The following is a 27744-nucleotide window of genomic DNA, read 5'->3' on the forward strand; positions in this document are numbered from 1 at the left end:
CTTCCTCTTATAGATATTAAATTGTGAATATATTATAGCGCTGACATACTTTTCACACTGTTACAAAAATCAAATGACTTTTAAAAGTCTTTAAAAATTAAAAGTATGTGACTTTATGAGACAGTTGGATACAGTAGTTAAGGGCACCATTTTTAAAGCCGGACAGTGAAGTTGACAGCAGTGTTAGGTTTTATTAGCTGAGCAATTTGGCTTGATAATTTGCTTCCCTGTGACTCAGCATTGTCATCTGTGTTCTGGGTTAATAAAAGATGTGAGGACTAGGTGAATTAATATAGGTAAAACATTCCACATAGCATTTGTCCTAGAGTGAATCCCATGTGAGCTGGGAAGTTTTATCAAGCAACTGACCCTTTAGACAGTCTTTCACATAGTATCACAGACCAAGTCTATATCACTACTTTTTCCTCAAAGTCTTTGTCATACAAAATTTTCTCTGGAACAAGAGAAATGAGGATCTCCAATGGAGAACAACTCAAATATACATGATGAATATTGACTTCCCTGTGCCTTCCTTCCTACTTGGCCTTCTAAAAATTATGACTTTCTTGACTTATCCCCTAAGTCTCTACACAGACCCTTTACTGGGTTTCAGTTAAGTATGTAACCTGACCACATTTGAACCATTTTACTCATGGTTATCCTTTTCCATTTTGAAAGCATGAGAACATTTGTCATAGACTCGTTTGCGTTAGTGTCAGTTCCATCTCACAAATGACGCAAAGAAGTTGTCAAACCAGCTTTCCGATGGTGAAAGGGGCCCAAGGGATGGTTAAATTGCTCATAACTGCATTGCATTTTGATTGATTGGGCAGAACTTTCATTGTTTGTTATCTTAGAGAAAGGAAGGGTTTGCTTTGCTCAGTCACTTAGGTACATAAGTGTTGGGTTTTTTTTTTTTTTGACTGAACTTTCCGAAAAATGTAATCTTAGGCTCATTATAATTTTAGTTGAAGAAACAAAACTATTAATTTTGTCTTGGCAAATTTAAAGAAGAAAGTATGGAAAAGTCACTTGTCATTATTATGAAATAATAATTTATGTATATAAACCAGTTAAGTAGCTCCAAAGGAGACTTCCCAGACTCATAGCTTCTCCACGACCCGACCAGGAATCCATGCAGTTCCTGCTCCCTTCCTGATCCCCAGAAAATGTCTGGTGGTCAGGAGGTTACATGCATAATGATAATTAGCTAAGCACTGAGAAAACAAATGGGAACAAAATCACAGGTATCCTCTTCTCAGACTTATAATGGGGGATTTGAATCACACTAACACACTAGAAATATAGAGTTGCATAAAAATAGTGCTCTCAATATGGCAGTGAATTTCATCTGATCAGATAATTCCCCCTTAAACATGGGGCTTAAAATATGATCTGAAGGGTACATAGTAACAAGAGCCATAAGAACACCCGAGGTAGAGAGGGCAGTGTGGTCTAAGACTTTATGGCTGAAAGAAACAGGTCATGCACAAGAAGCTGAATGAATCCATTGCTCCTAGAATAAAGAGCTGATTGTGACATGAGCAAAGAGGCTGCAGTGCCACTTTACGGAGGGAGCATCTTGCATGGAGCCCTGTTCTACCATGGTGGCAAAAGAAAAGGCCTCAAAACCCCTTTTTCAGAATAAAACTAAAATGAAGACCTTTTTCTGGTAGCAATGGAGGCATCACATTGAAGGGTCCTAGAATCATTGTAGGATAACTATTAAGGCTGTTGTGGTTTGAACAAACAATATTAACTGTGTGTGTATTATAGAAATGGGTGAATTCAGGACAAATTTTAGAGTCATGCTGTCAGTTGTCTATATTTTTATTTAGGAGAAGAGTGCCTCCTGAGTTCTGGTTTCACGCAGGAAGGACAGAATCTGGCAATATTGCATAGATATAGAACACTAGAAGACAGCCAGGTCTAGAAGAGAAATGACCTTAGTAGGTCTTTAGAAATGGCCAGGCCCTTTTGCAATTCTTGGTTTCCCTAACTACTGTGAAGCTGGTTTTGGTAGGTTTCTATTAGTTGTGTACTATTGGTACTGTCCATGGTTCTGAATCAAGGCTCTGGCCTTTTTAAAAATTTATTTTAATTTTTATTAATTATTCCATTATCTCAAATGATATCCCACTTCCCTGTTACCCCTCCACCAAACTCCATCTCACATCTGCCCTTCCCCCCTCCTCTTTGCCTGTACGAGAGTGTTCCCCAATCCACCCACATTCTCTAGCTCCACCACTCCAGCATCACCCTACACTGGGGCATCAAAACTCCCCAGGACCAAGGCACTCTCCTCCCATTGCTGTCAGGCAAGGCCATCCTCTGCTACATATGTATCTGGAGCCATGGACTCCTCTAGGTATACTCCTTGGTTGGTGGTCTAGACTTGGGAGAACTGGGTGGACAGAAAGGCTCTGGCCTTTCTAATCTCTCCAAAACTCATAGCCATGTGAGGTTCCTGAGCACTTGGAATGTGTTTTACACAATTAAAGTTTCTTCACACTTAAGGTAAAAATTAGCTTCAAAAACAGCACTGGAATAATGAAAAACATAATCACTAACATTTTAAGGTATTGATAACATTGAAATAATATTTCAGTTAATAAGTAAAACTGTTATTAATTATAATGAATCAATTTCTACTTGCTTCATTAATGCAGCTACTAGAAAATTTAAAATTATATCTGGGGCTTGCTGTATATTTCCACTGGGCACCTGTGCTCTGATGGGATCGTATTGTCACCTTATTCCTGACTCCTTGAGCCCACCAGGCTTCATGCTTATGAAAGAACATTTCACATCATTCCCTGCTTTTTGACTTTTACTGTGTTTATCTATACTACAGTAGATAAGATTCTTACCTCTTTGTTCATTTCAATATCTCTGCCATTGTAATAAACTTTTTAAAACTCTTTGAGGCAGAATTAAACATTTCTTCCTAAGAGATGGATGTGTTTTGCTAGCATCTCTATTTTAGCTAGTTCATAGGCTTATTTTTACAGTCTTACTTGTTTCTCTCTCCAGACAGACAATAAGCATCTGCAGAGTATGGATTTAATGTGAATCATGTCCCTCATTACATCAACTGATACTCAATTACAGGCATAGGTTGCTGTTCATCAGATATTTGTTGAAAACCAAGCCTTGTAACTGTTGGTCAATAAAGCCCAGTTGAATAATAATAGAATGGTTACATATTAAACAGCTACAGTATATGCTTGTATATAACTTGGAAATTTTACAGAAAACACTTTTAAGCCTCTCCACAGCCCTGTAAGGTACATACAACCATCCTCATTTTGTATTTTGGAATCTCATAAAAGATCTAATATTGCAAATGAAAGAACTAAGTCCACTGGACTAAATGGCTCCAAAGCCATTTATTTTCCATGTGATTCTGTGCATAATGAAAAGTGGGCTCAAAGTGCAGATTATATTCTTCCTCTCTGAAATGAGGGGAAATCCTACTTCCTAGGATTGTTTAAAGAGTGAATGAGATAATGTGTATGAAGTGTCAGGGCAATGTTTATAAATAGTAGATTTTATTTCACATTGGCTTCTTCTCTTGAGGCCCAAAGCATCAGCGGCATTTGTAGTTTCTAAGAAGGACTAGAATGAGTGACTGAGAAGGACCTGACTTTCTTACTGCCCCACATAGGCTCATACTCCCATTTACATGGAGGGAATAAAATCAACCTCTATGGGGTAATGCATCTTAAACTAGTTCTCTTTTAATGCTTGCTTGTGGTAAGTGGTTCTGGTGGTCAAAGAAAGTAAAACAGAGAAATACCAAGTATAGTTAGTATTTCAGGTACATTTTTTATGCATGTACATGCACGGCATGTATACTGATTATGTCTGAAAGGAATAATAAAGAGAGAGGATAAAGTCTAGAGTCTTACCTTGTCTGTACTGTCTTGGTGAATTCCAAGAGAACAATTCTGAGTGCAGATTCCTCTGCATGCGTTATCTTACCAAGGCAACATGTCTCATAATGAGTATCACGTTCTTTACCACCAGAATTTTTGTAGAAAAAGGGAAAGGAAAATGCAGAGCGAATAAACATTAACTCTATGTTAGTACTTACTCACAGGTCCTATGTTGTGATATCAATCTCCTGGGAATGAAGTTTCAAGAAGTAGCCTGTGGAGATGTGTTACTCATGGGCCATGGGCTGTGTTCCAGTAAGGGAAAGCAATTCTTCTGCAGTCTTCACATCCCTGTATTTCCTTTGAAAATGTAGCATGAAGAAATTTCCATTGCTATTAGTGCTTGGCTAATGGGAGCTCTGGGCTTAAGTGTGAGATTCTTTCTTCTCTTTCTGATGTCCTTGACTCACTCTTTTCAAGGTAACCACCAAGCCAATTCTCTGTCAATAGATGGAAGGAAATATCTTGAAAATTCAGGCAGTGTTTTGTTTCCAATCAAACTTTCAGACAGACACTAAACAGGGTAATACTTGCACCACTCACAGCAACTTACGTTTCCCCAAATCGGTTAGCTTAGATGTTGTCTTCTGACCTGTTATGGAACAAAGCTATATTTAAAAAGAACAAAATTTCTTTTTTTGTTCTCTCATTCTTTTGCTCTCTTACCCTCTTCCCTCTCTGCCCCCTTCTCTCCCCTTGCTCATGGCCAGCCTCTACTCCCTACTCTTCTTCTCTTTCTTCTCTCTCTCTCTTTCTCTCTGCCTTTCTCTCTCTCTCTCTCTCTCTCTCTCTCTCTCTCTCTGCCTTTCTCTGTCTCTACTACCTCCTCAACTCCCCTCCCCATGCTCTAAATAAACTCTACTCCATACTAAACAAACAAAATAGAATAAATGTAGAATAAATGATCTTAAGATTTTCTGTTATTACTCATTTTAATGTTTTTTTTTCTAGAATTAGTCTTTTAAATTTAAAGAAACAAAAATTAAAGAGAAACAAGTTTTAAAAAGATTATCCAAGCAACAAGGTAATGTCTAAAAATTATAAAAATTGATCTAGGGACAACATTAACAAGATAACTTCTGAATTATCTCCCAAAATAAGGCATTTGGCTAAAGCAAACAAACAAAAAATCAAAAATCAGAACTAAACAAAACAAACCTATCCCAATAAATATCTGTTTGAAATATAATGGCTGCTTTAACATTCTTAACACATTCTTCTTTTTAGAGAACGCTTAACATTTTCCTTGATAGTTGGTATTTTCAGTAGAGTAGGTCATTTTATACCAATATTAATAGAAATATCTTATCCTTTAAAAACTAGTTATATTTTAATTGAATATATTTGCTATTTAATATGTATATTTGAACTTAAACTATGTAACACATGTATTTGAGGATTTATTAATTATTGAAATAAGGCAGAAAATAAAATGTGCTTGAAATTCTACTTGTGTTTAGTATCCCTCCTAGGTGCTGCTTTCGGGGTGTGTGTTGAGAGGAGGGACCATGTCTTAAACTTCTTTGAATTTACTGCATGGTTTCCTTAAAGCAAGCATTCAGTGTCCCTTTCTGGACTATGTGGCCAGCTATCCACATGGAACTCATATAACAGACATGGTGTTTCCAAGTTGCGTAGAAAGCATAACAAGCTATGAGGAAACACTCTTTAGAGAAAGAAACTATGGCATCTTTAGGACTCCGAGTCTTTTCTTGCCTCCACTTACATTTTGAGATTAAGAAAAAAAGATTCAAACTTAGTATGAAATTTTATGTTTGGTATGAAAAGAGAGAATTTTCACGGATAAGAACATGTAGAGTAAGAATGGCCTTTAGCTTCCTGATGGAAAACATTTAGAAAAAGCAGAAACAACTGTAGACTTTCAAAAGGAAGAGATTTCATTTGATTGAGCTGCTGGATTGACTTTTCTCAATAGCGCGAGCAGCAGATGCTGTGAAGGCCACCATGTAAGTGCCAAAGGACTGTGATGGCTGACCCTGATGTTAACACAGATGTCCTTTGTTTTCATTCATTTTTGTCTGGATGTATGTTTTGGGGGGTTTCCTTTTTCCCTTAACTTGAGTGAAGTCTGGTCTTGGTGCATGTCTCGTTTTTACCTCTTGCAAGCATGAAGAGAAATCTTTAATATAGATGAGAACATGAAAGTGGGTAGAAATATTCATTAGTTTAAATTACTGGGTCATGTATGCAATATAAAAACTTGAAGAAGACATACTAAATTTAATCAAAGTAATAGAAAATTAATTTTAAACTTTTATGTGTGTGTGTTTTAAGATACATGAGAGATTTTACATAATGAAGGCATATTACTTTGAGAACAGGAACAATTTGGCATTATACACAAAAGGCAATTTGGTTCCTTTAACCCATCATTATTTCCCAGGACTGGAGGCCTGAGTCACCAGAGGAAGTACATATGAGTGTCAGTGAGCTGTGAGCTGGATACCCGGGCCAGGTAGCCTGTCTGGACTCAGGTTTCTCTCCTGACACGAGGAATCATGAGTGATTTGGTATCATCCAGTTCTAGGATACTGAAGTTCACTTATGGTCCTGCCACAGAGTGGGCTGTCTTACTTGAAAATGCTTTCACTTTGAGCAACAGAAACCTTGACTAAGCATGACAAAGCTAAATCAGTCAATAGTAATAGGATTAATTGGGCACCATTCTTCATCTTTAAGAGCAAAATATGCTTCTTATTGGCTTAACTAGTAAAGCGGAGAGAGGGAGTCATTGGGTAAGGCTCAAAATATATCTGTCAGAGCACTTGAAATAGACTTGGGGAATGAGTGAAAAGGCTGTATCATGACTTTCATGGGTAATGATAGATCCTTTCTCTCTTTCTTCCTTTTTTTTGTACTTTCCTACATAAAAACATTTAAAGCTGATATGACTGAATAGATGGAAAAAATGAATCTAGGTGGGATCAATGATCACATATCCATAGAATCTAGGTGGGATCAATGATCACATATCCATTACTATGTTTTAAAATATATTTAAATTGTATTTAAAGCTAGAGACAACTGAGTTCAGGGACTGTGTGTGAGACTTTGCTGTTGTTCTCAGAGTTCCCACTGTAACACTTTATACCTAAGAACTGCTCAACAAACACTATGCAGCCTAACATTCCCCTCTTTTCTATTCTAGGGTGAGCCAGGTCCTCCTGGTCCTTATGGTCCCCCAGGAGCCCCTGGTATTGGACAGCAAGGTGTTAAGGTAGAGATATTTGCTTCTTTGTTCATAGATAATTATTGGATTTATATGTGGCTTAGAAAGTAAGGCATAAACTCTCTTCATCCATTTTCTGCAGCAGTTGCATGCACTTTGGGTCTTTGGACACTGCGGCATCCTGGTCTGGGACAGTTAGTATAAGTATACTCAAGATACATTCGATTGAATTGGAATGGAAACTTTGTTTGTCTCTAAATACACAGATTCTCATAATGTACACGCGGTTCTCTTGGGTTTCTTAGGCTTTAAACACTAATGTGCAAATGCACTATTGGAAAGTGTTGCATCTTAACATGTAAACAACCACCTGCTCACATTACATAAGCAGAAACTAGAGGCCCAAAATACTGAGTGAGTAAATGCTGGCTGGAAGATTTGTAAGAAATTGGTAGGGAGCATCCTGGGATGCTCCAGGTCACACAGAACATATGAGAGAGCAGAGGTACAGACTGATTTTAGATGGACTTTCAGGACAATACGACTTTAGTACAAAACTGAAAGGGTACAGTCCTAATTCAATATACTTTGAAAGTAATCAAGTGCACAGCATTTCAGCGACCAGGACATACAGACTCCAGAGAAGGTAGAACTTTAGTGGGCAAAGTTAGTGGAAAAGCTTCTTCTGAAGATCAAGTGTGAAACAGAGTTTAAAGAGAAGTGAAATGGCCAGCCCAGGGACAGAGAAGGGATGACATTTTAGGATGGTGGTATTAGCACATATCTTGGCCGTCTCAGAAACTGCCGCTCACTTCCCCATTTCTGCACTATCATTTATAAGTGTCAGAGATATTGAGTTGCATTTAAACAGGAGCTGGTGAACATTTTTAGGACAATTTGTTTGATTTAATTCACATCAGCCTCCTCTGAATTGTTTCTAATATTCCTGAATATAGGAAGTTTGGCTGTTTTGCTATTTATCCCTGTTGAAATCTCCAGTTCATTTCATATCATCTTATTATTTATTTAAAAAGTCACCCAGTAACTATTTTTTCCTGTCTCAGGGTGAAAGGGGCCAGGAAGGAAGAACAGGAGCCCCAGGACCTATCGGAATTGGTGAACCCGGACAGCCAGTAAGTGACAAAAGCTGCAAGTGGAGTAAAGTGGGCGAGTTTGATTCCTATGTGTTCATTCTGGTAAAAAGAAACGCCCAAGTGACTCTACTGTGCATGTTTTTATGTTAAAACGTCCATTAATAGTAGAAGCATGCAAGAACAAGTTCTGAATTACTTTTCATGCTTGAAATAAGGTTTTGTGTGTGTGTGTGTGAGTGTGTGTGTGTGTGTGTGTGTGTGTGTGTGTGTGTGCGCGCGCGCGTGCATACACGGTATTATCAACTGGTCTTTCCTCACTGTAATCTCTCATAAGATTAATTAGCTTGGCAAAGAGAAAGGGTTCTCAGGTGTCAAAGTTCCCTAGGAAGTGACAGATCTGAACTGAGGTCTGTCTACACATGCTAACTGATACCACTGTAGCCCTGAAAACAATGGGGGCTGGAATCTAAGGCTGAGGATCTTCTTATTATGCAATCCTTGAGGATGCTCTAAAGTTAGGCTTGGTGATGGGACAAAGATAAAGCCTGTTTTATTCCCAGCTTCCACCTTATGGAGCTTTGAAGTTTGCTATTGTTGGAAAAGGAAAAAAAGGATCCTGTCAAGAGAGATCTGAAGAGGAAATGAATAAAACATGACTCTTCTGTTATGAGGAACTTCATAACTTCTCAAGTGATCTTTATTCTGAGCAAAGAACTGTAGCTGGCTCACCAAGGCAGAAGCAAAAGCAGCTAGCCCCAGCAGTAGCCTCCTTATTTGGTTTTGCATTGCATATTGTCTCATGGAATCACTAACAGAAAGATATTTCTTTGCAGTACCTGTGAAGTAAACAGCAGTGTATTGTCTGAGCTGTTGTGTTATATGAGTGTGTGTGTGTGTGTGTGTGTGTGTGTGTGTGTGTGTGTGAATCACATGGTTTCAGGGCACTAGGGGGCCCACAGAGGGCATAAGATCCCTTGTAACTGGATTGGCAGGTGGTTGTGACTTGTTGCAGTGTGGGTCTTGGGAACTGAACTGGGGTTTTCTGTTAGAGTAGAAAGATCTCTAGCTGCTAAACTATATCTCTAGCCCCTAATTTGACTTCTTTATAGAGTCTGGACATCAATTCGTCATTAACATCATTATCATCTCATTAACGTCATTATCATCTCATTCTAACTAAATTATTTGTTAGTGTTACTGTATTTTTCAGTTAACATTTATTTTTACCGATTATCTTTTTTTTTTTTTTATCAGTTTCTTAATTTTCTCTTACTCTCTCTTCTTTCTTAACTTTATTTTATAGACAAGGTCTCGTGTAGCCCAGGCTTGCCTCAAGCTTCTTATATAGCCAAGGATGACCTTGAATTTCTGATTTTCCTGCCTCTACCTCCAGAGAACTGGGATTACAGGTGCCTGCCAACTTACTGAGTTTATGTTGTACTGAGTATTGAGTCCCGGGGTAAATGGATCCTGGCAAGTACTCCACTAACTGAACTGTATCTCCAGACTTTCATCTTTTCCACTTGGATGATTTTTTTGTTTGTTTGTTTGTTTTTTCGAGACAGGGTTTCTCTGTGTAGCCCTGGCTGTCCTGGAACTCATTCTGTAGACCAAGCCAGCCTTGAACTCAGAAATCCACCTGCCTCTGCCTCCCAAGTGCTGGGATTAAAGGCATGCGCCACCACTGAGCAGCACTTTCTTTCTTTTTTAGGATGTGCATTTTTAGTAGCTGTTTTGAGTGAAAGTTTATTAGCAGTAAGATCAGTGATTGGCTTACATAGTAATTTGTTTTTTAAATATTAAATAGTATTATGAATTTATATATTATATAATCATATGAACCAATATTATAAATATTAAATGTAAATGTTAAATTTTAAAAATTTTAAAATATTAAAGTTTTTAAAACTTTAACTTTGTTTATTATTTGTGTGCAGGCATGCACACTGGCAGGGTGGTTCTCTCCTTTCATTGTGGGGTCTAGGGATTAAACTCAGTTCATCAGAGTGGGCAGCAATTCCCTTTACCTACCAAGCCTTCTCCCTGGCCCTTATCTTCTTACCAATGATTGAAACCTACATTGCATGTTAATTCTACTATATACCACCAACAATTGTGGCCTTCGAGGTGTTTGCAGTGTGTTTCTAACTTTTGAATAATTTACCCTTTAACCAGTCCACCATACTTTGCATGCAAATGAAGGCTTATGTTTGCACCAATCACACAACTGCCTCTTTAGTACAAGTCCTTCTGTTCTCTCTTTCTCCCCTTGTGGCCTAGGTGGAACTAGCTCGAGGGTCATCTGAACCTATCTAGGCTGGCACAAACTATTTCGCATAACCCTGGACAAGGCTGTGCCTTCTGGAGCCAGGGGGGATCACTGTGTAATTCTCTCAAGGTGCCTTTAAGTGATCACTGTGGTGGTATAAGGCTAGTGAGGCTGGATGTTTGATTGGCAATCCTTTTGTTCTAGGCAGCCAGGGTAGCGAGAGGCCAATATATGCTAATTAGGGAGTCAAAATGTCCCAACCCTCAAGTGATTTGCTCATTTAAAGCAAATGAACATCGGGGGTGCTTAAGAACATAAAGAAATTCATTAACTCTAAAGTGATTTAACAGCTTAACAGTACATAACACCTGCCCAGTGCCTCAGGGAGCAGGGCACTCTTTCCAGTTTTCATGGTCATAACCACAGCTTAGAGGCTGATATACAGTGTGCCTCTGTGTATGACTTGTCCTTCGGTTGGTAGCTGGAACACTTTCACAGTACCCAATGCTTGTGTACTTCCCTGTTTGCCAAGCCACAGCTACGCACATCACACTGACCTGATCTGGTGATGGCCTGTGTCTCAAGGATAAAGAGGGGTTATAACAAAGATGAGGCAAAGACCAGTACAAAGATGTTCTATCAAATGTCAAAACCTGAGTTTTGCATTTATTTCGTTTTGTAGTTATGTAGAATCATCCTGAATTATGTAGAAGTAGCAGGAGGATTGGAAACGATTCTGCTGAAGTCTCTTTGCTTTTGCCTCTTTGCCCGATCATTTCTAATGGTCTCAGGCTTGGTATTCCTCTTGGTAGCACAGTAATCTAAGGGTGTGAGTAGCTGAAGTAACACTTGAGCTCTGATACCTAACTCTGAACTGTTAGTCCTCCATGTAATTACCGATAGTGTGGCACTTATCCGGTAAGTATAAGTGACTCATAAAGAGTAAATTGGCCAGGACTCTCAGGGTAATCTCTTTATGTGTGCAAGGTTATTCAGAGTACTTTCAATAAAAAGTATGCTCTGAAGTAGAACTCTAATTATTTCCAGGTTAAAAATAAAGTAGATGAGACGGTTTGAAGACAATGGCCAATTTTCACTATGTGTTAGCACACTTACCTTTAATGCTTGGTTTTATGAAGGGAAGTAATACTATAAATATAATGAGTAATCATATTTTATTTCATTGTTAATGTCTCTATAAAGCTCTTCACTGATGAGACTGCACTAATTAGGTTTCTGCATTATACATATATTTGGTAAGAGCCAAATAAGTTTGCCATGGTTATAATTGCTTCTCCTGGTTTTTACAAAGGACAGTGAGATTTGTTTTTGGAAGACTTTCTGTCTTTAAAAGATGATACACAGGTCTAGGGATGCAGCAGCTCAGTTGGTAGAATGCTTGCCTAGCGTACAGGAGGCTCTGGGTTCAATCCCCCAGGACTATATAAACCCTCTGTGGTGGCTCAAAGTGCATCTCAGGACTAAAGAAGTAAAGACAGATCAGGGTCATCCTTGGCTACGGGAATTTGGGGTCAGGTCAGTCTGGGCTACATGAGATCTTAGTTAAATCAACATACACACAAATTAAAATGATAACCATTTGCAAATAAAAGTGGTTTCTGATAAAGTGATAGTTTGCATGGATGGCCTAATAAACTGAGAGCTTCATTGATCTAGCTCAAGTACCTACTATTTCTCTTCTTGGGTTAATAACCATCTTTTTTCATGTGTACTTAGCAGGACTGCAGAGCATACTAATGGCATGGAATATTACTCCAGCTTGTGGTGATTAAGCCCTGGATCACTGGTTTTTAAATCACCCGTGTGCCCAAGAGCATTAGTTCTGTCCTCAGGACTGCAGAGTTTCTTAGAGTGCCAATGTTCTTGCTTTCACCTTAGCTGACATGTTCTGAAAAGTCAGAGAAGAAGAAGGAGAACTGTATTTGTTCTGTTCGGTGTGCCTCTCTCCTCATAGTTCAATGTAAGCCAACCCCCCAGACCAGATTATGTGCAGACTTCCACAAAAGGACAGGTGGAGCAGTGGTAGGACTCAGATCCATTTTTTAAATCAACCTAGTAAGTATGTATTAGATGATTAATACTTACGAAAGTGTTTAGCATTAGAAATTCTAAACTATTTAAACTCATAACCGTTAATATATGATACCACTTACTGTTGTATTTAAATCCAAAAGTCACTGAAATTAGCTTTTAATGATCTCAAGACTGTTTACTTTCCGGGACCAGGAGTGGGTTAATCTGCTATCGTAGAGCCAGCACAGTTCCTTTTACCTATTGAATATTTGATGTATTAGTCAGTGTTCTGTTGCTGTGATAAAACACCATTATTAAAGAAATGTGGCCGGGCGGTGGTGGTGCACGCCTTTAATCCCAGCACTTGGGAGGCAGAGGCAGGCGGATTTCTGAGTTCGAGGCCAGCCTGGTCTACAGAGTGAGTTTCAGGACAGCCAGGGCTAGACAGAGAAACCCTGTCTTGAAAAAAAAAAAAAAAAAAGAAATGTGGTGCTGGTAGTGGGGTGTTCCAGCTTACGTGTTACAGTCCATCATGAAGAGAAGCAATGGCGTAAGCTCAACTAGAAACCTGGAGGCAGGAACTGAAGCAGAGGTCATGGAGTGAAAGCTGCTTACTGGCCTGCTCTCCATGTCTGCTCAGAAATGCTTCCTTATAGAACTTGGGACCACCTGTCCAGTGGTGGCAACAACCAGAGTGGGCGGGGTCCATCACATCAATAATTAATTTTTAAAAACACCCCTGCAGACATGCCTAAAGTCTAATATGATAGAAGCAATCCCCCCCCCCAGTTGAAATTTCTCTTAATAAGTGATTCTAGTTTCTATCAAGCAGACAAAAATTAACTTGCTCAAATGATCCCTTGTCAACTTGGCCCATAAACACCACTGTAAATCTCTGTAGCAGAGACCTAAGAATTGTAGGGGCTATGGAAAAAAATAACCGATGCCTGGTACCATGTGGTGGGGTTGGCATTGCTGAGGAGATTAGGAGGCTATGATAAATGTAAAGCCTCAGTGGCCATGGAAACCTCAGAATTGACAGGTTACAGAAAGAAGCTGAGGCTTGATACTAGGTGGCAGGGTTGGGGTCCCTGCAGAGGCCTGGAGAGGTGATTGACAAAGGTGAAGCCTCTGTTGCTGTGGAGACACTAGTACATTAGAGATGGCAGGACAGCTGCATGAATACTGAGGACAGTGACAGACAGGTGTGGAGTGAAGCTGGCCTGAGCCTAGGAGACATCTGTGTGTGTTGTGATGGCGGAGATGAGGGCTGGGACTGCCTATGTCCTCTGAAGTCCAGGAGATCATGAGTAAGTGACAAATGTCAGACTCAGATCTACAGGATCTGGATTCTGCTGCTAAACTTGGGTTTTGCTGTGATCTGAGTATGACTCTGCTCTAGTCTTCCTTCTTAGAATAAAAATAATGTGTAACTTATTTTGGATTTTAGAGGAGCCTACCGTTAAAAGATTTTAGAAATCCAAAAAGAACTTTGACTTTTTTTCTTTTCTTTTATTAGATATTTTATTTATTTTCATTTCAGATGCCATCCCATTTCCTCTCCCTAGAAAACCTCTATCCCACTCCCCCTCCTCCTTTTTGCTTTTATATCATTTTAATTACATGCAAGTATTAAGGCCAATTCTAGGTTGAGGAACTAGCAACACAATAGATCCAAATACTCAAAGAACAAGCAAGACAATAAATGGAAATAGTCAAAGAACAAGTAAGGCAATAAACAAAATTTTGTGAACACTCCTGTGATCACTGTTTCTAAGGGCTTATCAGGATGACCAAAATATCCGAGCCTACTTCCCTGTCCTAGCCCAAAGTCATTTTCATCTCTGAAGCCTACTTATTCTAGCCTAAAAGTTAGACACCTGCCTGAAATTACTTCTTTGTTCTAGTCTCATGTCAGATTCCTGTCTGAAACCTACTTCCTTGTCCTTGGCCAGTGTCATGTTTTTGCCAAGCAGCCCATTTCCTTGTTCTTGGCCCATGTCAGATTCAAAGCAGCCCAAAAGGCTCTCTGCCTCTCCCCCTTTTTTATTTTATAAACAAGACTGAGCCTGTCTTAGGTCATTTGATTGTACACTTTATAATTGTGTTAGTGTGTTGAAATCCAGCATGTCAGTTACAGAAGTCTATTAACCAGCTTTTGTTTTATTGCCCTGAGTATCATAGAACCTTGGTCTTCTGAAAAAAGCTTGCAAGTACTGGAAAAAGTGACTCAGAAGCAAGAGTAGGTAGTGGGATTGATTATTGCTGGTATAACAGCTTTAATTACATTAATTGCTAGCACCACTGCTTCTGTAATTGCCTTGACACAAGAAGTTAAGGCAGCTACTTTTGTTAATCATTTAGCAAAAAATATTACTAATGTGTTGAATATCCAGGAGGATTTAGATAGACATTTGGAACAACGGATTGATGCTCTTTATCCTATTCAAATTATTGGAAGGAGGTTCAGAGTAAGGAGCCATCTCGAGTGTCATGCCAAATACCATTGGATTCATGTTAGTTCTAAAATTTACAGTGGTAGTCATTATAATCAGGAAAATGTTTTAAGACACTTGCAGAGTATTTGGCATAATTCTAACACCTCTCTGGATGTTTTAACTTTGCATAGGGGTCTTATGAATTTAAACAATGTTGCTTTGCTGAGCATTGATGCAGCAGATACCACTGATAAAATTACCTATGGCTTGTAGTCAGTAGGTCAGTATTTCTATTTTGGTCAAGCTTCAAGACTGACATATAGCTTGATCATGCTAGCCTTTTTTGTCCTGGGAATACTTGTATTCTTCTCATCATGTTAAAGATTGCCTTTAACATCAACATGTTGGCAGCCAAAGTACATGGCCTGAACCTGAAAATGGACCCCCAGACAGAGTTATTACATTAACAGTCTGACAAGCCAAGGATGGGTAAGATTCTGCACAGATCCTTACCAACCATTGCTTTTGATAATGCATATTCCATGATGGGTAAGGAAGGAATTCTCGTGGGAACTTATAACGTGCACCTCCCGTGTCCCCTTATCACCCGTGGAAGAGAAACACGAGAGGCAGAATTTGGGTAGTTACTGCAAACGAGGACTTTACTCTGTAACACACACGTGGAAAACGCGGAAGGACGTGGAAGGGCTGAGATGTGGAAGGGGCCTAGCTTAAATACAGCCTAGAGTGACATATTCACTTCTGATTGGCTGTTCGCTCACCACCCAATATTATGCCTTGGGATTGGCCAGTGACTTTGGCGCACCTTTTGCCTTTTGCAACTGCGCAGATAATTGTTTACTTCTGGAGAAGACACGAGGCCAGTGCCATCTTGGGATGGCAGATTATACTACTGTTAACAGCGGCTTCCTACAGGAACTTAGATTTTTAAAGTGTTGAAAACTACAAAGACTGGGAATTTTAAATGATGAGACTGTTTTATATTGTGATATTCTCATGAGCTCTTGAGAACAAAGGATAAAGGAAAGGTTATGGTTTAATGTGTTTGTGTGCCAAGGTGACACAGAGTCAGTAGTACTGCTTCTTTTTTGTCTATTTGACACAAACTGGAGTCATGTAGGAAAAGGGAACCTCAGTTAAGGGACTTTTCACATGAGATTGGCCCGTGGGCATGTCAGTAGAGACTTTTCACATGCGATTGGCTGTGAGCATGTCAGTTAAGAGACTTTTCACATGAGATTGGCCCGTGGGCATGTCTGGGGGGGGCATATTCTTAGTTGCTAATTGAAGTAGGAGTGTGCAGACCTCTGTGGGTGGTGCCATCCCTACGTAGGTGGGTCTAAGCTATCTATACAAGAAAGGTAGAGGAAACAAGCCATTTACTGGTTTGTTGCTTTCAGGTTCCTGCCTTGAGCTGACACCATAGTGTTCCTTGAGAATGGACTGTAGTTTGCAAGCCAAATAAACTTTTCCTCTCCAAGTTGATTACGGCGATGGTGTTTTATTACACCAACAGGAAACAAACTAATAGATTTGGTAAATGTTTATTGAAAGAATGAGTGGACGCAAATATAGACATTCTTTTTTAATGTAATTGTGGTTTTCATTTGTTTTATCATTAGGGAAGAGCTGTTGTTAATGCTTTTGTTGTTAAAGTTACTAATATTAACTTAGCACTTCTTAGTTTACAATCTAGTGTTTATGCACATTTAAATTTCCCCCCTCTAATTAATTGCTTGGTCATTAATTAGAGCAAACTGTCATAGATATTAGACTTTTGATTAAAGTTTGGGAGTTAAAGCTGGGTTTCCCATAAGCATTGCAATTTAAATTGAATTTCATGTAAGCCTTTTCTTTTAATTAAGTCTTTACTAAGTAGGCTATGTATAAATAACAAAGACCAGCTTTTAAAATATGCAATATTATGGCATGGGTGGGGAGGAGTGTTCAAGACTAAGATAAAATTAGGTGTACTTGTTTGGTTTTTTGAGATGGGGTCTCTCTCTATAGCTCTGGTTATATAGACCAGGCTGGCCTTGAACTCACAGAGATTCTACTGCCTCAGCCTCCCAAGTGCTTAGTTCAGGGTAACCTCTATCAAATACAGTTAATTATTTTCTTACATATGAATGCATGAGTACATCAAACTGAGTCCTGTCCTGCTACTGTTCTTATGCAGAATCCATTTCTATAGCTTTTGGCATGTATGCCGGAGATCTCAGTTAAAGCCCTCATGATTGTCCAGCAATTACCTTACTCACTCACTGGCCATCTCCTCTGTGCCTAAAACTAGGAATATTTTAATTTTTATTTACTTTTTGATATATATGATTTTTTTTGCCTGCATGCATATCAGTACACAACATGCATGCTTGATTTCCAAGGAGGCCAGAAGAGGGCATTGGATCTCCTGAAACTGGAATCACAAACAGTTGTCAGATACCATGTAAGTGCTGGGAATCAAACTAGATCCTTTGGAAGAGAAACCAGTTCTTGTAACCTCTGACCATCTCTCCAGCCCCCCAAAAGGAATTTTCGAAGGTCAAAAAGCTTTCCTCCTCTTGAAAAAGAAAAAAATAAAAGAGGAGAAAGTTTAGACACATGATTTAAGCTACTTCTTCTAATAGATGAACTGATAATCAGATTCACTGGCTGGGATTTGGCTTGTGAGAGTAGTCTACTGAATTTCTACAAGCACCAAAGCCAGCACACTGCAAACACGATAACTCCTACCTGTAACCCCAACACATTGGGTGGAGACAGATAGATCTTGAGGCTTACTGGCTAGCCAGCCTAGACAAAAAAAGTTCCAGGTTCAATGAGAGATTGTGTCTCAAAAAGTACTATGGAGAGCTGAAGAGATGGCTCAGGAGTTAAAAGTATGTGTTGCTCTTGCAGAGGCTCTAGTTCAGTTCCCACCACTGATGTCAGATGTCTCACAATTGCCTGTAACTCTAGCTCCAAGGGACTCCACATCTACACATACTAAAATAAAATGCCCAGTATTAATATAAGCCCCCTTTTTTCTTTCTTTCTTTCTTTCTTTCTTTCTTTCTTTCTTTCTTTCTTTCTTTCTTTCTTTCTTTCTTTCTGTTTTCAGTTAGTGGGTTTTCTGCCAGCCACTTTGCCCTGCACTTGTACTGTTTTTATTCCTACTGTGTGAGAAGTCCTCACCTCTCTTGGTACCCTCCTGAGAGGAGCCTCTTAAAACCACTGAGACTAAATGTCATGCCCCAACCCCCATTAGTGAGCTCATGAAGATAGAGGATTTAGGTATAAAATTGTCTCTGAATTCACCCAACTCCAGAAATAACTCCTGTGTCAGGTCAGAAAGTGAGACAGAGGGAAACTGTTAATGCTTCCCACAGGCCCATGGAGAGCTTTCCCCAGGCCCTCCCAATATTTACTCAAATGAGAAGTCTCTCTGGGCCCTTCTCCAGATCACACAGTCCTGGATTTCTTGTCTCATGGGATGTGTTTTCTTATCCTTATTCTGAAGCATCACCTACTTCCGCTTTTCTCTAACTTGCCATTCAGACAGGAGGAATATTGAATCCAGTGAGAATCCTCTTACTCTCAGCTGATCAGTATGGATGGTACTCCAAGAATTCTTACTAAAATGGATGAAGACCACAATGTCACCATGTCTATGGGAACTGAAATTTACCATTCTCTTCGGCCTTTTCCTCCCATCTTACCACCTCCCATTCCCCTTTCTCCTCTATTTTTCATTCTCTCCTTTCCTAACCAGGGTCCCCGTGGTCCTGAGGGAGCACCAGGAGAGAGGGGCCTACCAGGAGAAGGATTTCCAGGACCAAAGGTAATAAAAGCTTTTGAACCGTTGAGAAAAGTACTTTGTCTAAAACAGCCATGAAGTATAAATCATTAGAAGCTAAGTGTTCTCCTGGCCATTCTCACCCTATCAAGTAAAATAATATGCAAATTTCCTTAGAACCTGAAAGCACATATGCATAAAATTTACAATTATAAAATAAGTAATCAGCAGACTTGCATTTCATGTAATTACTATATATTAATTAGAAAATTATCTTAGTTTATAGCTACTAAAGCCACATATATTTGTTTCTGGCCCAAAAGTTAAATTGCTGAGTGTAGCTATGGCAACCCTTGGTCCACAGCTCTAATTTACTAAACACAGATAAGAAGGAGAGTCTAACACCCCAGGTTTAATAGGATTGCCATAAGCACTGTAAGAAAAATAACTGTAACACAAAGAACAAGACATTCTGAAAGACCTGCCTTTGATCTAGAATTGGGAAAGCAGGCTTCCTACTGCTTTCTCTATTCAATGTGTTGGCAGTTCTTTCTGTAAAGTCCCAAAATAGCAGGTACTTAAGAATTTATGAGCCATTGATAATGGTTTCAATGACTCAGCTCTGTTGTAGTCTGAAAATAGCCATAAACAATGTATAAATGATGTTTGTGGCTGACCAGTAAAACCATATTAACAAAAAATAGGCAATGGAGCCTGGTTTGTGGTCTATGGTTGGCCAACCATATCTCTAGCATATCTGCCAAAGGCCACATAGGAAATAATTTTCTAAGGTACTTAGGGCCCTATCTTCAGAATTTCAGAATAAAACACATATTTGAAATCTTTCTTTATTTCTAAAATCTTTCTCTGAAACATACATGTTGAGGTACACACACAATCCTGAGAGATATATGCTGCTCTCCAAGTGTCTAAGAACCTCTATACATGTCAAAAAGTTATAATATGCAGTTTCTTAAATATTTTAGCATCCAGTAAATTTACATTTATGTTTAACATAAGCAATCTAGAAAATTCAATTAGCCAGAATTATTTCTCTTTATGTCTGTTCATGTTAAAGCAGTGTGTGTGTGTGTTTGTAAGAGAGAGAGGGAGAAAGAGAGACAGAGAGAGACAGAGAGACACAGAGAAAAAGAGAAAGATAATGTTATGTTCAATACTAAAATACTAAAAAGTATAATATTTCATGGCATGCCTCAATGACACACACAATATATATTTTTATACAATACAAAAATGATACAATGTGGGGCCTGGAGAGATGGCTTAGCAATTAAGAATACTAGTGGGTCTTCCAACGAACCCAAATTTGATTCCCAGAACTTGTATGGTAGCTCATGACCACATGTAGTTTCAGTTCTAGGGGGCTTGATGCCCTCTTGCATCCTCTAATGGCATCAGGCATGAATGTGGTGTATAGACATGCATGCAGGCAAATCACTACACACATGAAAAATGATATGATAAACTCTGAAATATAATAACCCAAGGACTCCCCACTTATCAAGGAAATGACATATATCCTTAGTGATACTTTAGGATCAAGTATAAATGACTGCATTCTGGGTAACAATTAAAGCACTTTATTCTCCCACCAGGCTATTAATGAGACGTTTCTATAGGTAGCTAATTTGCAATAATGTGGGGAATATGTAGTTAAATTATGGTGTTTTGGTTTTATTTATGTTTCAGTAATAAAATATCCTGACAAAAAGCAACTTATAGGACAAAGCTTATTTTATCTCAACATTTTAGGTTATAATACATCATAGCAGAGAAGTAACAGCAACAGGAGCTTGAGGGAGTTGGTCATATCACATCCACAATCAAGAACAAAGAGAATGATTGCATTCATGCTCACTTGCTTCCCTGTGTATTCTGTTCTATTTCTTCACTCATGTATAGCTTATGGCCACACAAAGTGGACTGTGTTTTCCTACATTGACTAGCTAACTTAAGACAAGCCCCCACAGACATGCCAACAGACCAATCTAATGTAGATAGTCTTTTGAGACTCTTTTCCAGCTGATTCTACATTGTGTCAAGTTGAGAATTACAGCTAACCATCACATATTGCTATAGAAAGGAATGTAATTATATTTCCTGGCTTCTTAGGAAACATTCTTTTCTTTTACCTGTGGTTCTAATAAATTTATTAACCTAATGTCACTTCTGATTGTGTCTTGTGGCTTTATTTCCTTATAAAGAGACAGAGTATTAAGACTTTATAGATATAAGATCAGGGTAAGCCAGATACATTGTGTGATTTTGCATAGCTTAAACAATAATTTTCATGAATCCTTATAAACTTTATAAGATTTTCAGTGAATTTTTATAAATTCAGACACAAAACATTGAATCAGTAATCCAGTTCCAGAAAGCATTAGAGACAAAATTTTCTTAACACAATGGATTAATTTTCATCACTAGTAAGAAAAGAGGCTTGCTATTACTAGTCATACCACATTATTGATTGAATCTCTGATGAGATTGGAATTTATCTTTTTTCCAACTTAAGTGATGTTGTGTGTGTATACATTTATTTTGTAGATAGACTCATTCCTGTTTAAATGTTGAAACTAATCTTTTCTTCTGAGTTTCAAATCTCAACGTTAGAATTACTCATTTAGAATAAGCAATGAATCTGAATGCTTGATTTAAAAAATATTAGTTTGGACCATAATTATCAGTAACTACAATGTAAACTCTGTAAACTCTTATTTTTCTTTGTGTACTGATATTTTTCCCATTTGCTTTTAGGGCGAAAAGGGTTCTGAAGGACCAATTGGCCCACAAGGATTACAGGGCCTGTCAATCAAAGGGGATAAGGTACTGAATATCAAGAATATAATGGAAGCCATTATAAAGTAAAATTATTTTTGACATTGCTCTTTATTCATCTATAGTTTGAATTGCATATAATATGACAAGCGTCCCACACAGTTATCTGGGTAATTATAAACTAGCAAGGTGAGGTATTTTACGATGCAGGATGAATTATGATGTGAAAATTCATATTATTTATACTTTAAATAGCTTCTTACTTATTTGAGTTCTAATTTTCAATTCATCCTGTCATCAGCAATACATCTTTGAAAGAAGATATTAACAAAAGATAATTCTTGGGAAAGAACACAACTGTTCAAAATATATTGGTGGAGGGATGAAAAGGAAGGAGAGAGGGTGCAATTATATTGATCTCAGACATTTTTTTAAAAAGCACATTGACTATAACCTATTATATGATTATTTTTCTATGTATCTATCCATCTATCACTGGGTTCTCACTCAAAATTATTACTTTAAATGGGGCTAGAGTAAGGGAATTATTTAAGAGAAGTACCTTTGCTGTCCTTTATCAGCGACTCTCAGAGTCCGCCTACGGTTAGGAAAAGGTTATTGGGTCATTGCAGTGAGGAAGACCTATGGTGGTAGAACCAGTAGCAACTTATGACAAAGATGCAAGACTAGTTTTTCCATAGACTTTGGGCTTGTGTTGGGTGGTTTGGGGAACATTTATGAAAGCACAAGCTGGCATTGGATTAGATGCTTTCAGGAGTGGAGATAATTTTATGATTGAGCATTTTAATGAGTCTCCTCCAGAAACTGAGAGAAAATGGAACTTGGATGAGTTGTGGCTGGTTGAAAAAAAAGTAGAAACACTCAGTTTTAGACTGTATACCAATTTTAGTCAATAGCTGACCTATTTTTGAAATTGGAACAGGCTTCATTTGTCTCTGCTCAGACCTGATGAAAGAGTATTCTTGCTTCTTTCTTGGTCCATGGCAGTGTCTGGTGGTCTATGAACTCATTCACTGCCTGGTCCTAGCTAGGAGTAGAATTGAAGCTGGTAATAGAAATCACCAGAAGCTGATCAACCTTAAAGAGCAATGAGAAGTGAAAGTTTCCAGAGGGAGGAGACATATGCTATATGTGTATGTATAAATGTGTTCATGCACACACACACAAACACACATGTATATAAACACACGGCATGTGCACACACACCCAAGCACATACATACACATACATAATTAAAAGAAGATGTCATGAATTTTAGAGGGAGTAGGGGCACAGGAGCAATTGTAGGGGAGAGAAGATTGAGAGAAATGATATAAGTACAATATTCTTGTATGAAATTCTCAGAGAATAATAAAATAAATGTAAAAAGAGATGCATGCAAAAGCCAGTGACCTCATAACAATTGAGTTATTTATCTGTTAACCTCTAAGTATGTCATTATATTGTTTATATTGGAATAACAACAGATAAGACTATCCCAAGTTTTGGGTTTCAATCATGAGAGATATATTCTCTTCAGACAAATTAGCAAAAATAAAGATAAATAGTGATTCATACAAATTTTATATCTAATATAACTCTTGGTTCAAATAGGTCAGCTCCAGGTGTAACTGCAGCTGCCAATACTTCAGAAATGTGTAAAGTCTTCTTTTTTCCTTTGAGGCTGTGAGAACATGAAGGTTGTGAGCCCAGTGAATTAACGTTCCAGCTGTCACTGGGACATGGTATTTGTGCTTTCACATCTGGAGTTCATAAAAAGAAACGTGAAATACCTGCACAGCATCACATAGTGAAGCTTTTATTTGTTGTTTTCTTATAAATCCAACTCTGTCCCTTCTCCTTTTACTGGTCTTTTTTTTTTTGTATTATTTTAAGTAAAACATGAGGTTCAAAAACTTTGGTGTGTGACTCAGGTGACAAAGTAATACTTCTAACTTAAGGGCTTACAAATAAATAATTGGTTAAAAAATAATAAAATACTTTATTTATTTTCTTTAATAAAATTTTAATTGTTTATATTATACTGAGTAATATAAAGACATTTTCATACACACACACACACACATATATATATATAATTTTGGACACATTTCCCTTCCCATAATCCTTCTCTCTTTCTTCCAGTAGTTCCCTTTATTCCCACAACAGCTGTACTTCCTCTTTTAAGTCATATATATAGGATTGTAGGAAACATATATGATCTAGAAACATGTATGAAAGAAAACATAACGTTTGTCTACCTGAGACTATCTCAATACTCTGCATTATTTTCTCCAGTGTATTCACTTAAAAATATCTCTTTATTTATTAATTAGCCCATGTGGTGGTTAGAGGACACCTTTGTGGAACTGGGTTTCCCTTCCACATTTACATTGGTTCCAGGGCTCAAACTCAGGTAGTTAGGCCTTGGGGGCAAGTATCTTGAGCTACTGAGCCATCCTGATGACCTAGTTGCTTCTATTTTTTTTTTTTAAGAAACTGGGGGACCATTATGAGTTTTAAAGGCTAAGCTCACAACCTAAAGAAAAAAAAACCTTTCTTTTTGTAAATGATATAACTTCATTCTTAATGGCTGAAAGAGTTGCATTATATATAGGTACCACATATTTTACCCATTCTGTGCTTTTACGCATCTAAATTGGTTTCATAACTTAGCTATTATGAATAGTGCTAGAACAAACATTGATGACAGCTTAGACATTTAATTGGAAACTCAGTATAAAGGGCACCTTTGATTTCTTTGCTGCCTACTTGCAGATTATTGGTTTTGAGTTGGGTTCTGGAGTCAGCAGACTTGAAACTAACTACTGTCATCTGACACATCCCAAGTTACAGGACATAGTGGGGATTCTTGAAGGTCATCTGAGAAGTAGAATCAGAGCAAGGAGTTATAAAGATGATTAAACTAGACAAGGCATGAAACCCACTTAGTTCAGGGTCCCCTGGAGAAGAAATCAAGTTCTGAATCAGAACAGTCTATCTCTGAATCAAAATTGGACAGATTTTTATTTTAGGGCATGCCTTGACACAAGTTTAACATACTTTAATTTATATAAAGCCTGGTCCAATTATGTGATTTTGTTTATAAGTAACTATTTAGCCCAAATTGCCTGCCTATCTTTTTGAGTCAAATGTTGCTGGCACACAGGCACACCTGGTCATTTACCTTTTACCTATGGCAGTTTATATGCCACCAAAGCAGCAACCTTTAGTTATAAAACAGATCTTCTTCTGGCTGTCAAGATTCATTATCTAATCTTATAAGAAAATGTTTGTTAACTGGGCCTGGAGGTACAGGCCTGTACTTCCGGCGACTCTGGAGGCTTAGGCAGGGGTCATCTCAAACTCAAAACATGACTAGACCATGGAGTCAGATCAAGGTTAATAAGAGCAACCTTGAAAGTTTGCATATCAAAATAAAAGGTATCTCCATGATAGAGAGCTTGCCTCACATGAATGAGGCCTCAAGTTCAATTACACATATCCTGCTAAAAGACACTTGCTCGCCCTGATGTAGTCTAAATATTTTTGCCATTGAAACAGACGCAAAGCTTATTTGTCCACACTCAACAGCCCTGAATTTCTAGAGCTGTCATGCCTCCCTTGCTTAGGATTTTTCCTAAGTATTCAAAAATAGTATGCTTTTTTGCCTGTCCTTAATTGTTCTCTTCTGTAAGCTCTACTGAGGCTGGACTGCTTGGACCTATGTTTTCCATGTTTGACCTGCGTTCCTGGCACACAATGAACACTCAAAAAATGTATAGGAAGACTTGTAAAATGAATGGTCAATACTGTTTCGCACACATATAACAATGTTTTGAGACAGGGTCTCTCTATGTAGCCTTGGCTGGCCCGGAACTTGCTATGTATGTAGTAATAAAATATTTATTACTATATTTAATTAAAATATTTAAATATATTTAATTAATTATTAAATATATTTAATTAAAATATTTAATTGGATATTTTTATTAAAATATTTGATTATTAAATATTTTATTAAAATATTTAATTAAAATATTTTTAAATATTTTAATTGAATATTAATTTAAATATTTTCATATTTAAGTTATTTAAATATGAAAGAATTTATTTAAATACGGAAGAATTTAAAACTACTTTTCTCCAGTTTGTCTCTCAAATCTCATTTTCTCACATTTTGTTAATTTTATACTTTTAAATATTATTAAATATTATTCCTAAGGAATGATTTTAGTCTTTACAGTAACTTTAGATGGTTTTGTTTGTGAGAGAAATGGTAATAGCTACTAAGTGTAAATTAATACAAATTCTAAGTTGCTCTTGTGTGTTCAGGAATATTTATGCATACACAAATACATACATGTGTATAACAACAATTAATAAAAAAGTGGTCATGAATTTGAAAGAGAGGGGATTATATGGGAAGGTAGACAGGGCATGGAGGGAGCAGGTAAATGATGCAATTATATTATATATATATTATAATGTCAAGAACTAAAATAGAGAATAAAAGCTTCACTAAAGATAAACAATTTAGATAAAAAATGAATATACCACTAATTGTTTTGGTACATTTGGACTACAGATTATAGAAAGGGTTAGAAATTAGATTTTTCCATGTTGAATTTGTTAAAAATCTCAAGATAGATTGTAATCTAGGTCACTTCTAGATGATCAGGGCATGGGTAAATGAAGTTTTGTCTACTTATATTTTGACAGGGGGATCTGGGACCTGTGGGACCCCAGGGTCCAGCAGGTATTCCTGGCATCGGAAGTCAAGGCGAGCAGGTAAATCATACTTGCTTTTTCTCCCTTGGTATAGAAGAACATTTCCAATGAGTCCTTGTGTTTAGGCTAGGCCTACAAGCATTGATGTCACTTGGCAATTGAATTCCCATGGAGTTTTTGTTCAGAATAATGCAGGAAAGGGTAAAATAGTATCACCGGCTATTATAATTTTAGAACTTTCAGCTTTCAGAAAGTTAAAAAAAAAAAAAATTATGTGTGTTCTTGGTGCTATGTTTTTGTTTCGATCTCCCTGACCATTCACCTCCCTAACAATAGCATTACAATTTAAATAAGTACTAGAATCAGAGGTGATGACTTAATAAAGACATCCTTCTGAAATAGAAGCAGCCCATGGTGGGATTTGTAAAGGACATGGGGTCCCTTACGGTCAGAAGAAGGGAAGGATGTCTGCATGCCCAGAGCTAGAACTGCTTCTAAAACCTTCTAATACTTGGGGAAGCTGAAAAATTTTCAAACGTAAATGGTGTGGAGCCTGGACATCAGCACTACCTGCTATTGCCCACTCTCTGCCTTTAGCCATGCACTCTCAGTTAATCAAAGCCCCCAGCAAATACAGATTTATGGCCCTAGTTACAAAGTGGCAAGCACGTTGGATTAAAATTTATGGCTACGGTTTGAATTGTGATGTGGCCCAGAGACTTCGGAGGGAAGCAAAAAGTTTGACAGTGAGGTAATTCGAAATCTCATTGTTGACCTGCAATGTTTATTTCCTAAGAATTCTTTATCATTATTACTACGTATTTGTTATCCCAAGAAACAGTGAAGTTGGCGGCTACTTCTTTTGTCACTTCCTCATGCTTGGCAGAGTTCCCAGTTTAATATGCTAGGAAGATTAAGGTGCAGAAGAAGTCAAGGTCGTTCTGTGACTAAGTATTGAGATAGTAATTAAGAGCTGGGCATTCTGGCTACTGATGAGGCTGGATTGACTCACAAGACCTGCAGTTGGTCTGCTGGGCCCTGCAGAGATACCTTCTGGTCCTAGGATTCTGGCAGGGCTGTTATATCCTGGGTTTTGTGGTTTGTTGGGGCTGAGATACAAATCTGGAACTCAGATGAGTTCAAAGACAGACCAGTCTGTCCAGATGGTCTGTGGATTCTGAACCTCCCACTTGTGGCTTCCTGGACTCCTGTTTCCTTTAATGTCGGTTCTTGATGGAGATTGTTATTTATTTATTTTGTTAGTATTTCTTTCTTCACTACAAAAGAAAATGATAAAAACTTACAGGCAAAATGTCTTTACGAGGCTGACCCTTAATGGGTAGAAGAGTTTGTAAACTTCTCTGCACAAAGAAAGCATTCCTTACTGTTTTTAAGAGAAATGGCATAAATGCAACTTAAATTTAATCTCTATTCATGCAGCCTTTCAATTCTGTT

At 37.9% G+C, this 27744-nt stretch overlaps 1 protein-coding gene across 2 annotated transcripts in view; it reads left to right on the plus strand.

The window, feature by feature from the left end:
* Col28a1 (collagen type XXVIII alpha 1 chain) overlaps positions 1-27744 on the plus strand; it is a 153405-nt gene that overhangs the window by 34352 nt on the left and 91309 nt on the right. For both annotated transcript variants that reach the window (XM_076913703.1, XM_076913704.1), the window contains exons 12-16: positions 7108-7176; positions 8193-8261; positions 18736-18804; positions 21538-21606; positions 26281-26349. In XM_076913703.1, coding sequence (XP_076769818.1) covers positions 7108-7176; positions 8193-8261; positions 18736-18804; positions 21538-21606; positions 26281-26349 — 345 coding nt within the window. The remainder of the gene's footprint in view (positions 1-7107; positions 7177-8192; positions 8262-18735; positions 18805-21537; positions 21607-26280; positions 26350-27744) is intronic.

The sequence above is a fragment of the Arvicanthis niloticus genome, chromosome 15 (assembly GCF_011762505.2).
Source record: "Arvicanthis niloticus isolate mArvNil1 chromosome 15, mArvNil1.pat.X, whole genome shotgun sequence".
Lineage (NCBI taxonomy): Eukaryota > Metazoa > Chordata > Mammalia > Rodentia > Muridae > Arvicanthis > Arvicanthis niloticus.